The 15068-nt window shown below is 35.0% G+C and overlaps 1 protein-coding gene across 1 annotated transcript; it reads right to left on the bottom strand.

Moving 5' to 3' along the window:
• Positions 1–12227: 12227 nt before the first annotated feature.
• LOC113288737 (protein NRT1/ PTR FAMILY 8.1-like) lies at positions 12228–14783 on the bottom strand. Its single transcript, XM_026537858.1, has 5 exons — positions 14579–14783; positions 14385–14490; positions 14078–14295; positions 13355–13917; positions 12228–13219 (listed from the first exon to the last, which is right to left on the bottom strand). Exons 1-5 carry the CDS (start codon positions 14675–14677, stop codon positions 12361–12363), a joined length of 1845 nt encoding a protein of 614 aa, XP_026393643.1. The 5' UTR covers positions 14678–14783; the 3' UTR covers positions 12228–12360.
• Positions 14784–15068: the final 285 nt, after the last annotated feature.

The raw sequence follows: 15068 nt of genomic DNA, 5'->3' as shown, positions 1-15068 counted from the left end.
TGAACTTCAAATTCCAGCATATATTTTCGGAATTAAAGTAAGAAACCCGTCCGCGAACTTTACTGTCTTTGGTATTCAATAAAAGCTTGTTTTGGCCAAACTTATTCATCCGAACTTGGAATGACTTTATTCTTTTTGCATTGTTTTTATCTTTCAATTATCTTCAAGAATGATGATAAATCCTTAATTTGAATGAGTTAAGATCGGTCTTTGGCCCTTCTCTTGATTTTGAGCATTTTGCTTCTTTTCGTCGCATTTCTTCCACTTCTCTTGGACTGGGGCACTTGGATACTTGAAGTACTTCTCTTCTTAGCTCTTTTAAGAACTTTGTAGATCCTTTTTGGATGATTCACCTAATTGAGACAAATAAGAGAAAACCAAAGTAATAATACGAAAATATGCAAGAATAATAGCTTAAACAAGTATGGAATGGACACTAAAATCATATGAATTATGCACTTATCAAAAAAAGAAACGAGAAACAACAATTATGTCATCCCCTCGTAAGAAGTCACCCAACCCTGTCTTGGATTGGAAGAATTACAATCTATAATTTTGTTTAAGATGATTCTTGTCTTTTTCTCTTGGGCAAGAATCATAATCTTCAAGAGGTTTGTGATGAAACACTTTTGTTAATTTCCTAATCTGGTTCTGTTTCTTTTTGTTTTTTTCTCAAGAGCCGTTTGTGTACATAAATGGTTTTCCCTGCAAGACTTTTTTCGCGAGATAACCAAAATTCTGTTAGGGTTTTGGTCAAAGGTCTCTTTTGAAATTTTATCCCCTATCTTCACTCCTTCTTAAGATGAAGATTTATCCTTGTTGTGAACATTTCATTATTATCTTCTATCATGTCCTCATCAAGTCTTTCTAGCAAAGAAAGTGATGTCTGGACTGTTCTTTTTCCCTCTAAGAAGATTCGTTTTGATTCTTCCGATAATGAGTTATGCTTTGACAAACGTGTTTAATTTCCTCTCTGGATGGGAACTCCCCTGTCTCTCATTTTGATAAGATATCTTTAACCATGAATCTCGTCTTGGAACAAGTACGTGCTCGGAAGAGTGAACTCGAAACTTCTTCCAAGAGACTTGAAGAAAAGATGGATAATCTTGAATCTAGGATTGATCTGATTGAAAATGAGCTTGATGAATATAGGGAATATGAGAAGAGTATTCAAAGTAAGTGAAATGTTTCATATGAGTTGTTTTGATTTTGCCTAGGAAACTTCTTATGAGAATTTTATTCTTGTATTTTTTAGAAGGATTACTATGGTTTGGAATAGCCATTATTGTGCTTACACATAGCTATGTCCAACGTTTTCATCTTCATTGTTTTTAGATTTATTTATTTAAATTCTAAAGTTGCTTGGAAGACGATTTTTGCAATATTAATCTTTATGGTTTTATATATTGCAATTTGTTATTGGATATGTGTGTTTGCGTCCGCGCCTATGATTGTCCCATACGTGGTCAAAAGTTAAGTCTTTCGTATGTCGATATGCAAGTATTGATAAAGGATTGAATGAACTTTTGACAAAAACAAAAGATAAGCCTATTATATGTCATTATGCAAATATTGATGGAAGATAGGATGAGCTTTTGTTTACGAAGATTATGTCTATTATATGTCATTGTGCAAATGGTGATGAGAAATAGAATAAATATTTGTTTATTCCATAGTATTGATCTTCCCTGATCCATATTCTTATGTATATATTGTGCGGCTCCGTAAGTTCTCTTATGTTGAGCATATCCGATTAAATTAATCATGGGTTCTCTTGTGGTTAATTTAATTGTGTTCTTGGATACAAATTCATATTCTTATATGATTTTTAATGTCCAAAGAAATCCTTCTTTTTTTGTGAAAGTAAGGTCGCCTTTGTTGTTCTTTCGGGAATGCCATTGTATTGGGGAGAGTTCTTAGTTGAACTTGTGCTTAATTGCCAAATCTTTGTGAGGAGTGCAGATGTGGAATATTATCGGGGTTATCTTGTATCTTTATAAACTCCTTGATGAATGCATTTAGCTTCGTCTATATGATTGCATCTAAAAAAGTTGATATGTACTTTCTTTTGGTCATGAAGTGTCTCTATGGAAATTTCATTAAAATCCCACTAGTTTTCGTACCTTTGCCAATTTTATTGATAAAAAGGGGGAGAATTAATGTGTAGTTCACACTACAAATACATATATTTTTCGGATCATTATGTAAGGGGGAGTGGTTTTCATGTGAGATGAAGTATTGACTAAGGGGGAGTGATACATATCACCATAGTATTATTGTCGAAGTTGTGATGCAATTGAACTTTGATGTTGTGTAATAATACTATGACACGGTGTAACAATGATTGAGAGCTTTTATTTTCTCATTGTTATGGCTATGAATCTTCAACAACGATGATGATGCATTAAATATCTTTGGAATCATTGGAGTACTTGGAAGTGACGAAGATTTCGAGTAATGTTGAAGAACCAAGGAGATCATGCATGTGGAACAGAAGCTACAAAGTTTATTTATTTTGTATTCCATATGTATTGATAGTTTTTTCACTAAAATTGACAAAATGGGAGATTGTTAGAGCATTGCTCGGTCGAACTCGCAACCGTTGCTATCTCAAGCTTGTTGTCAAGTTTAGTTGTCAAAACTATAAGTATTGATTTCTAGTCTACTCATAGATAAGTCTCGGATTAGGATAGAAAGTGTAGTTGAGCTCTAGACTTCACGACGTTTATCATGTAAAGACGAAGAACTACTCAAGGAACTGGTGGAACTTCATCGACAAAAAAGTATGTGGAGACTTGAACTTATCTATCACTCAAAACTCTACTCTATCTCCTATCTTGAGACAAAAGTCGTATTGCTATATAGACTATGATTATACACATGTACTATTTCGAGCTGAGTTTATCTCGCTTATTTATTTCTCGAAATATGTGTTGGTAAGCTTTCGCTTTGTCCAAGTTCATCTATACTAGTGACGAAAGTCATATTTGTTTCAATTACTTGAAAATCGCTTTGACGAAAAATAGTTTGTGAACAACAACTATATAACGTCCTCTAAGAATGTTTAAATGGTTCAAATGAGAGTTTAGAATATATAACCATGATTGGATATAAGCATTGTGTGATAACTCATAATTGTATAAGTCCAAAATCCTTGAACCAAAGTATGCGTACTTTGCTGCTCGGGATAACCGGAACTAAAGTCCGCGTACCAGTACGCGAACTTCCGGAAGTTCACATCCCGTGAATTTCTGCTGGAGTTTGTGAACTGAAAACAAACTTATTCCGGGTACTTAAGTATGCGTACCAGTATGCATACTTAAGTGGGTTATTTTCTAAAAACAGTTTAATTCGTGAACTAAGATATTTATATATTAAGGAATGCAATCTTTGCAAACCTTGGCTATAATGTTCATGAATCGATTCGAGTGAATCAAAACTGTTTTTGTTTCGATTGTGTCTTGTATACTTCTATGAGATCTAATCAATTGAACAACTCTCTAACTAGTTCATTTGAGTCATTTGAACTAGTTGTGGTAAAGAAGAATACGGTTGATACGAAAGTGCTCATATGGATAACCTATGGTTAACTACTGTTGAACCAACGGCTTGTACCCGTTTAGGTACGGTTACACAAACCTAAATGAACGTGCATTTTATGTATGTATAACAAGCTAAGTTCGATCTAACGGTTGAAAGATATTAACTTGAATCTAATCAGGTTTTTCATCTAACAGTGAATATTGAATGCTTTGTTACCAAGGTAACTTAGATCGCAAACCTGATTTGAAGACTATATAAAGGAGAACTCTGACAACTGGGAAACCTAATCCCTACACCTCCTGTGTGATACTAGTTGTATACTAGAGTCGATTCTCCTTTAATCTTAGGTTTCTATCGAGACCCTGTAGGTTAACGAATTGAAGACTTCATTGGGATTGTGAAGCCAGACCCAACTATCTTCTATATAATTGTGTGATCTGATATTGTTGTTTCTATCGTATTTGAGTACAATCGTAAGAATTGGCTTGAGATTAATTTCTTCGATAAGCAAGATAGAAAAGTAGTCACAAACATCTTCTACTCATCGTTTGTGATTCCACGATATCTTGTTTCGCTAGTCGATTAAGATTATTGTCAGGTGATTGATATTTCTAGGTTGTTCTTCGGGAATATAAGTATGGTATATCAATTGGTTCCTGTTCACCTTGATTTATCAAAAGACGGAACAAAACTCGTAGGTATTTCTGTGGTAGACAGATTTATCTATTCCTGTAAACTTTTTTGTGTGATACAGATTTGTTTATTAAAGTCTTCGACTTTGGGTCGTAGCAACTCTTAGTTGTGGGTGAGATCAACTAAGGGAATCATGTGCGTAGTATCTTGCTGGGATCAGAGACGCAGGGAGCACAACTGTACTTTGGATCAGTGTGAGATTGATTGGGGTTCAACTACAGTCCAAACCGAAATCAGTTTGTAGTAGGCTAGTGTCTGTAACGGCTTAATACAGTGTGTGTTCAATCTGGACTAGGTCCCGGGGTTTTTCTGCATTTGCGGTTTCCTCGTTAACAAAACTTCTGGTGTCTGTGTTATTTCTTTTCCGCATTATATTTTCCATACAGATTGTTAAGAAAAATATTGGGTGTGGTTGTTAGATCCCGCTTTTTCAGTGCCACAACTCTCCTCCACTGATTTGTTTTCAATCAAAATTTGGCCTATCAAGTACTAAACGTTAGATAAAGTTTAGTTGTAAAGAAAAACTATAATTTAGCCGTAGATTTTTGGTTAGGTTCATTATACTCTCGAAAAAAGTGGGTGATGATTTCTCTAGAGACTCTTTGGTTGCGAATATTCGATCACTTTAAGACTTAATATCAGGTAACATTTGATAATCATTAATCCAACAGTATAACTTTTCGTTTGCGTTAAAATATAATTGGCTTAGTCCCCTCGTGAAAAAATCCTAGATCCGACCCTGCTCTTTCGTACAGTATTTATCACATGCAGGTTCGGATTACCGCAAACGAAGAAAACAGATTTCAAGAGATTATTAAGTTCCCCCACTGATAACTAATTAGCATAATCGTGCACATGTTAAATGCATGTAATCATCCGTTCATCCATACTTGAAAAGACATTCTAGCATAACACCGTATAATATTTATTTATTTTTGAAGAAGACACTTTTTATTGAACACCAACACAAGATACAAGACTGAACAAGCCCCACTCACAAAGAAAATACAAGATTTCTAAGACCGACTATCCAAAAAGCAGAAGTTTAATCCTCCTTATGGGTAACATCCTTAAGAAGATAAGGGATGATAACTTTTGGTGGATTTAATTCCCACTGATGAGAACATTTCATTCTCTGGAATTTTGCCGCCACGGGACGAATATCCTTTGCTAATTTCCAAATAAACATTTGATATTTGTAGGAACCTCCAAATGCCAAATCAATAACCACATTTTTTTGTTGTATTGTTGTAACCATGTGTTAAGACTGCTGCACCAGAATAGCCATATATGTCGAATTAACTGAAAATTGGCCATTTTTAGTTAGAAACCATCAAAATTTGTTTGTGGCTGGCTGCTGAGGTATACTGATGTTGTTAATGTACTGAAGTTGTTGGGCAGAGCAAACTTGCTGCAATTTATCAATCCCCCAGCTTCTTGTACTATGATCAATATAATCCGCCACTGTATCTTGTGAGTTCTGAACATTAAGAATATGACGATGATAATTCTTGTGAGAAACCTTTCCAAACCAGTGACCATGTATATTAATCTTTTCCCCATCACCAATCTCCCAAATATGAGATTTGCTAATCCATTGCAAACCTCTTTGTATTCCATTCAATATCCATGTGCCATTTTCTTAACTTCACTATACAGAGGATCGGAATTAGTAAAATATCTTGCTTGAAAGGGGACAAAAACTAACACTTGATGCCTGATGGTGTAGATTTTGTAGACATTGATTGTTTGCATTTCCTTCTTCTCCATACAGTCATGAAGCAATCATAATTCACTCGCACAACATGAGATATGATACGGGGGAAAATGGTAAGGATGTGGTGGTTTGAATAGGATTAGCACGTCATTGTAAACATTATACTTTTTAATTGGCAATAAAGCAGGTACGACTTTGAACCAGAATCTTGGTGTACCAAATGACCACAGTTTTATTTGATTCGAGCCACGGTTTTGGAAATTATAACGGTTATATCCGCCCCTAAACAATGTGGATGAATCCTTTAAGAAAAAACATATCAATCCATAATTTGACACATTGAAATACAACCCCTACAATTCCACGACTACAATCCATTTGAATTTGGTCCGTAGCTATTCATCATAATTTCAAATTTTATTTTTTTCAAATTATAAAAATAGCTCAAAAAAAGGCAAATGTATTATAAAATATGTGAGACAGTGAGTTGGAATCTTAGAGAAATCGGTGACTTAATAAATAAAATATTATTAGAGGGCGAGCAAAAAATGATTTTAGGAGGGGGGAAATTTTTGTTGACTTGTTAGCTAAAACTATTATCATAAATTTTCTAATTAAAATTTCCTAGAAAATTTGAGGGTTACTCAAATTAATTTAGAGCCATTGATTTTGATCCCATCTAGGCAAAGAAGATATGAGTTTTTTTGGAAATAGAAAATGTCCTTACTCCTTACCTTTACTCCAACACTAATCCTGAATCTTTCATTTTGGAATTTAGTATTTGTGTTAACTGAAATGCTTTCTCCTTCTCCTATTTAAATATATATAAAAAAAATCTTGTTTTTATCTTTAAAACCAAAAATTTCTGATTATTTAGTCGTTAATCGCCAATACTAAAATAAAATTTTCGTCGATTCAACCATATAACAGTGTCTAGTGCTCGAACTAAACATATATCGAGGAGAGATGGTGATCGTTGTTAGAGTATTACTCGGTCGAGCTCACACGTTTTGTTATCTCAAACTTATTGTCAATATCGTTAGATGTGCAAAACTATATCTTGATTTCTAGTCTATAAAGTTAAGTCTCGGACTAGGATGAAAGTACCAGTAGTTGAGTATCATATATCACTAAATAACGCTCAAAGATTGAAGACTAAAGAACAAACGAAAACATTTGAGATAATTTCATCTAACAATAGGTACGTGAAGACTGACCTATCATATTTACTCAAGACATTTATCATTCTATCTTATGAGACTATGTTGTATGATTTTAGTAGATTTAATATTACAAAGAAGAAATTTCGAGTTCAAGCTTGTCTTGGTTAATCTCTCGAAATATGCAATGGATGTTCATAGATCGTTAGCCATCTTAGTTAGAACAATTTACTGTTCATAAACTATTTGTGTTTCAAGTTGATCATTTGAAGATTGCCCAAGAAACAATGCATACTGTCTATGGCTATTGGGAATATTTTGAATTGATTACGATAGAAAAATAACAGCTTAACAATGGTATACATACTTGTATGTTTTACAAAAGTCCGTCTGAATACTAAGTGTTGTGTTGATTTGCGAACCCAATATGAGAACTCTTTACATCTGAGTTAGTGAATAAGATAGGTTCACAAACCTGGATTGCAAACCCCTAATTTCCAAGGTTTGCAAACCATGTGGCCTGACTTTCACTAACTGTCAAGATCTGCAAACCCTTGTGGGCTGAATTTGCGAACTGTCAAAGATTTCCAAACCAACCTAGTTCCAGTATTAACAGAAGTATACAAATTATTCTACATGACTGTGTTCACTTTTACTACATCTCTTTTAGACACTTATTAGACGACTTTATTCACAAAATCACGTTGTAGATCATAGATTAGTCTTGAGTGTTATTGAACACCACTATGTGTTTATAAGTTCAAAGGATACTTATCCGCTATGAACCATCATTGTGCACAGTTCCATAACCATGGACCATAATGCATATTTTTCTGTTTAATTTCAAGGAAGATATCTCACATGATTACATTAATTCCTATAAGAATTTCATCTTAACTGAGAAAGTGTTTTCTTAAATTTCAAGTGACCCTAGATTGAATTCAAAGATACCCGAAGTATTGAAAATTTATAGATAGAGAGAATCTTGCAACAGGATTTCTTAATCCCTGATAATCTTGTGTCCTATATAGTTGCAAACTAGAGTCGTCCTCTTTAGCCTGAATTCTTCATAGAATTGTATTCTAGGTTGCGAATTTAAAGACTTCACTTAGGGATTCGTGAAGTTCGATCAGACTTTTTACCTGATAATTCTTGAATCTGGATTTTGGTCTTATTGATCTTTAAGGTTTTCTTAATCTTGGATCAGGAAATAGATAGATAGAAATCACAAAGTTCCCTTCTTCTCGGGCTTTGTGATTCCTCAAGATTGATATTTAAACTCTTTTTTGATGTGTTTGGATCTTTCTTGAGAGGTGGTTGGTGATGCAGGTTTTTTAGATAACTGAGTGTAATTGTTTCAGGTTCTTGAGGATTGTTGGACTTTTTCTACTGCAAAAGGGAAATGAAATAGGCTTGTCTGTCAGAGGCAAATCGGTATCAAAAGTCTTCATTGAGGTTAGAACAACTCTTAGGTTATAAAGGGCGTCAGCAGAATTGTGCGAGGTTCAAGAGGCATAAGGAACACGACTTTAATTGAATTCTTGGGAGAGTGAATTCGGTCTCAACTACATTCTAGTTTGAAATATGATAATGGGACAATATCTGTAGTGGTTTAATATTGTGTGGTGTTCAAACTTGGACGAGGTTCCAGGGTCTTTCTTCAGGTACAATTTTCCTCGTTAACAAATTTTTTGTGTATGTGTGCTTTTTACTTTTCCGTATTAAAAGTTATTCTTTTGATTTCTAAAAGTACTACATAGGTTAATACTTCTATTAAACTAAAAATTTGGTGGTGTACAAGGTACTATCATCTTCTCAATAACGATCCAAAAATTGGGCAAATACCCAATTGAAAAAAATCAATTGTGAGTCGAAACAATGAGGAAGATAGAAATTAGTCTCATGAAAAAGAAGGTGTTCTCCAGGAAGATTCATCCATCGAATCAGATGTTCAAACTCTCTAATTTTAGGGTTTCGATTGTCTGAATTCAAAATAATTCTCTCTAAACTTGCTATGGTTAATTTACAGTTACATAACATAATCGTCAAGTATAAATTATGAGTTTATCTCCCAAAATAGAACATCACATGCATAATCAGTATTAATGAAACATCTGCCAATTATTTCGTGAAAGATTCCCAACTGAACTTCTAGTTTGCAAACTAATTCGCCAACCTTCCCTGTATTTCTGAAACTCAAATATATGTAGTTTCCAAAATGGTTTCCCAATCTACCCTGAGCAAAAATATCAGAAGTTCATGAATTTCCCTCTTATGAAGTTTGGAAAATGATAAACTCAACTTTTTTAAAAAGAAAAGGGCAAATTGTATTAAGAATCAACACTCATTGAAAACATGAGTGTTAATAAAGAAGATCAAAGATTAGGGACTACTTACCATTGTATCCCAATTACAAATCAAAGTACTCAAAGAGAAACCTTCGAAAATTTTAGTATTTTTAGCCCAACTAAACAAGGTACATTTTACTGAGATGATAATCTGATCAAAGCTTCTCCTTTTATGTCCATAAAGTCTATCGTTACGCTCATTCCAAATGTTCCACCATATAGCAAATACTTAATTCTGTTCTTGTTTTTCTTTGAAGATCATTCCCAAATATTATACTTTATAGATTCAGCAAAGACCCATTTTACTCCAAAACTATCAAGAAAGTAATGCCAAGCTTTCCTAGTTTCTTTGCAATGGAGAAATATATGGATATTAGTTTCCGCTCAGACGCACACATTAAACACTCACTGGAATTTACCTTTCCTTCTCTCAGCAAATGATAAACTCAATTATATGGGATATTTTCAATTGATCCACAAATTGATTCTCAAACAATAAATTGTTTTGAACTAATACTATTAGGGAATTTTGAACATCTACGCTAGAATCATATTTCAAAGTTTTTAACAAGGCAATCTTGACTCGAGGTTTCTTCTTTGTAAATCTACTAGAAGTCATACGACATAGTCTCAATAGATAAAATGGTAAGATAGTGAGTAAAATTGAATGGTTAAGTCTTCACATACCTTATACAAAAGCTCTTCAAATGTCTTCGTCGATCTTCAGTCTTCGAGGTGATGTCTAATACTCAACTACCAAATTCTAACCTAGTATGAGACTTGACTTAGCATACTAGAAATCAAGAAATAGTTTTGATCATCTAACATTGGCAACAAGCTTGTGATACCAAAAATTTTGGGTTCAAAAGAGCGTTGCTCTAAAAATTCTGAAATCACTCTTAGTTGAATATTTTACTAATATAACAACTGTAGATATGCAAACTATGGGATATGGTGAGAATATTTCTTCGATATCTAGAAAGATATAGAATATTTTGGTTTCAGAATATCGCCCGGAGTGTCAAAGGAAAATACTTGAACATTAAGTAATAACAGTACATGTTCAAATCACTATGTCGATATTATGTGAACATTCTAAGTACATCTAGATGTTTTTACAAACCCGAAGACCACCAAACATATCAAAAATATAAACATGGACTAAATTTCCAACAAGATCGTCCAGGGATTGGTCTTGTACCTGAGATCCTTACTAGGGATCGGTTTTGAATTCTCTTTTGACTATGAGACAAAATTTCGCAAGTTTACTTCCTTAGATTGTGTTCATGATATTCCTTCATATATATTATAATCCCAAGGGTTGAATTCATTTTGAAAGTTCAATATACTAAAGTATAACAGGTTACCAATTAATGTTATGTCGATTCACAAAGTCCATAGATAAACTATACTTCGTAACACCATCTACCCAAGTAGTAAGAAACAACTAGTATATCTTTCCTTGATATTCAGTCATAGTACAATGATCAAGTGAACAGTATAGAGCCAATTAGTAAACAAACTTTACTTCATATGTTATGTTTTAAATAAGTAGTGACTTGAAAGAACAAAGATAACAATGGAACATCAGTTATGCTATTATTAACCTCGAACTGAAGGATGATGTGTTCGTTGATGTCGATATGTCTTCAATTTCTGCATGAGTAACAAGAGCGAGTCAATATTTTTACGTTCCTAGTCTAACCTAACCAAGTTAACTCAAGTAATCGAATCAAACAACTTCGAGTTTTGGAACTAAAATATGACAACCAAACTTGACATACCAACGCTTGGTGGGTTAAACCGAGCAACTCTCTAGCACCACTCCTCGTTAGACACCCAAGGGGTAGAGGAGAACTTGGTATTTGAAGAAATTGATCAGTTTAGGCAACTACCATGAGACTTGGAGGCAAAGATGAATGCCTTGGTGAAGAAAAAAGGGTTGTTCTCTAAGGGTTTGAATTCCTTGTTGGATAGTTTTCTTCAGAGTTGATATTGGTTTTGTCTTGACCTTGCTAGCTCGTATGCATCTTGCAAAGAATGGACACCAAGATGAGTTTTTACTTCACGCAAACCCTACCTTACTATGTTGCGCAGGTGTATAGGTGAAAACTCTTGGTTGAATTCCTAATAGATAAACCTGCCTTGCGTGAGCTTTACTCCAGAGGCTGTAGAAACTTCGTTCAATGTCTGATTTCAGCAGTTAACCTCAATACTCGAACAGAAAAAACTCGTCTCTCATTTTGAAAAGGAATATCTGGACTTGGCGATCATTTGGTCGTCGATATATACCTGTGAAATAGAACAAAAAATATACCTGGACTTGGGGATCATTTTTCAGTTGTGGTGCATTTAAGTGTGGCAGCCATATCTTTTTAACCATACACCGAACCAGCGAGTCGGGCTAAACACATAGGTAAATAGTTTTGTATGAAGGGTGCATTATCTAAGTCTCAGTTTGATAACGTCGTAACTTTTGTAAAAGCGATTTTTAGTTGTACGTTGATATGTGGTGGTGTGTCAAAAAAAGTATTTGGATGCTTCGTAAAATATAAACTAAAATTCGAACCTGATTAAGAAAAAAATGATCAAATTGTGTTTGGTAAAATATCAGGTTCAACTATTGTTGTTGTAGCAAATGACAAGAACAAACATATCCCTGAAACTAGTTTTAATTTAGTTATTCTAGTATCTGATTTTTATTATTATTAGGTGTTATTGTTATTTAAAAAAGAATTATTTTTCTTAACCACGTAACTGTTTTGGTACCAAAAAAAAAGTAAAGTTTTATTCTGTATGAAAAGGTTCAAATTTATAAATAAAATGCTTTGTAAATCTAGTTACAAAAGACTGAATGTGATCGAGTAAAAATAAACAACATTGCCGGATCCGGCATCATTTAAACTTTGTTTGAATCTTCAATTGTCAAATTGTTATCATCTACCACGGCTTCATCACTCACAGTGCTACCAACAGCATCCCTGCCTTTGTAAACCCAAGCAACCCACAAGTAAACAAAGAAATTAGCAACATTGATTGCAGTTAACAACCAGTAGAAATAATCAAGCCGGCTTTCGTTTAATTTATTCCTTAACCATCCTTTTTCTTCACCACCGGTGGCTTTTTGTATGATTGAGACTATTGTTGTACTCAACCAAGCTCCAATCCCAATCTCACTCAGAAACATTGCACTACTAAGACTTCTAGTCCCATCTGTGGCTTCATCATAAAAGAACTCCAACTGTCCGACATAAGTAAACACTTCAGCGCTGCCCATAAGGAAGAATTGTGGGAGCAACCAGAAAACACTCATTGAAAACGGCACTGGGTAGTGATCTTTCCTTCTTTTCTCGACTACTGCGGCAGAGATGGTGGCAAATATCGAAACGAATAACCCAACACCCATTCTTTGTAATGATGTAATGCCACGTCGATGGCCTGTTTGACGACGGAGGATTGGGACCATCCAGCCTTCATAGATTGGGACAAGTATTAGAGCATTGATGGAGGCAAAAACAGGAATTGATCCGGCAGGAATAAGGAAGTTGGAGCCAAGATTTCGATCCATGATCGAGGCTTGACTTATAAAGAAGGTAGAAAGTTGCGCAAATGAAATGGCAAGAGCTATGGTGGATGCCCAAACTGGTAATACCCTAATGAAAGATTTACATTCTTCAACTTGAGTGACTGTACATATATTCCAGCGGTCAGTAGTATCAGCTTCACGGTTAGTTATAACCGCTGCTTTGTCCAAGAACCTGACAACAAAAATTGCAATTTTACAATTTGGTACATGATGGCTTATCCGAAATACCGCACTTAGAGAAGATTTTGGCTTCATATTAATGTGCCTAAAAAATCGATTCTAGTCCATTATGTTAACAAATAGGTACCTGTATTGTTCGGTTTTGGAGAGTTTCCTGGCACCACTAATGTCAGATTCTTTAGTCTCAACCTCGAAAAGTACAGTTTCACGATGCACCTCCGCCCCTTTCAAATGATTTTTAACAGAAGCCACACCAACTTGAATAAACCTTGTGAAAGCACTTCCCATGGGTTTCTGGTACCGATATAACGGTATCCCTGCAGCTAATATGGCAATTGAACTGAACATTGCAACTGTAGGAATACCAAACCCCCACCCGTAGCCTTTTTGGACTTGTACATACACCAACACTGTAATACCAAGGAGTGCTCCAATGTTGATTGCAAAGAAGAACCAATTGAAGAAAGAGTACTTCTTGTAAACCTCCTTTTCGTCAGTCTCATCAAATTGGTCAGCACCAAATGATGAAACACATGGTTTTATCCCACCAGTTCCAAGCGCGATTAAGGCTAGGGAACAGTATAGGAAAGCTGTCTGGTTTTTACTTGCTGGCACACAATTAACTCGGCCAACACAAGGTGGAGGACGTAGACTATCTAATGATGCTGAGATTGTCAGCAACACCATTCCCTGATTTATAAATTCAATCAGACAACAAGATCAGGCAGAGCAAACGTAGAACAGAACAGTGTTGCTCAAACTAACCGGCTGCTGCAAGTGATTTTGAGCTGTTGATAATAAGTTTTGAATCCAATATGTTTGGCTGTTGAATCTTAATTTCATTACTTACCACAGCATAGATGCAAGAGAACACCATGATGGTTAAAAATCGTCCTAGATAAGCATCAGCCACGAAAGCACCAAGTAGTGTTAGCACAAAAGCGGCTCCAATCCAGTCAGTAACATGAGTTGCAGCAACAGGCAGCGATTGGTGCATCTCTAGAACCAAATAAGATACCATACTCACCGCAATCGCGTAAAATGCTAATCTCTCAGCCGCCTCATTCACTATAACATATGTATAGTGACTGTTAAGAATACAACATTTACTGGTCTAAAAATGTACCGATCTTACTATAATCCATGTGTATGTGTACCTATGATGAACGGAGAAGCCTTCCATCCTCCTGTTCTTCGCTTGTCGGCAATTCTGCCTCGGACATCAAGACTCCCATTGTTTACCAATTGCTTTTCATCTTCTTTCTGTATGTGATTAAAACCGAAGGTTAACATATGAAAGTCGAAGCGAAGTTATTCTCTTACAATGCAATACAAAAGTTAATTAATGTACCTCATTCGCAGCAAAGATTGTCTCCTGATTTCCGTCAGTTTCATCCTTCCTTAGCTGATCCCGTTGACGAAACGATCTACTAGTTGTAATTCCATCCATGATCGTACGGACTACTTAATTAATTAACCAGTTACTGATCTCAGTTAAGTTGAAAAAGATCAGTACTAGCATAAGATCTTTTTCTATGGGAACTCTCATAGTTAAATAGGAGAAGTACTCAACTACAGGTAGAGGTAGTAGTTGTATACAGGCCACAACATTTAATATTTTGACTTAATCCTCCGTCATGTTTGGACTACTTGCTTATTGATTGGTCCTTATTATCTCCCGGGCGGCTTTTCTAGTTGCAATGTTGATGCAGAAAGACGTAAATGCATCAACCAAACAGTTAACGGATATAGATAGATATTAATAAGTACGTTATAAATGCATCCTTGGTCCAACTCCCCTTTTCTAATAGTACGGTCTGAAAGAGGATGAAGAATTCACA

This window comes from Papaver somniferum, chromosome 6 (genome assembly GCF_003573695.1).
Source record: "Papaver somniferum cultivar HN1 chromosome 6, ASM357369v1, whole genome shotgun sequence".
Classification (NCBI taxonomy): Eukaryota; Viridiplantae; Streptophyta; class Magnoliopsida; order Ranunculales; family Papaveraceae; genus Papaver; species Papaver somniferum.
The sequence above is the reverse complement of the archived record's forward strand: the minus strand, read 5'-3'. Positions and strand labels throughout refer to the sequence as shown.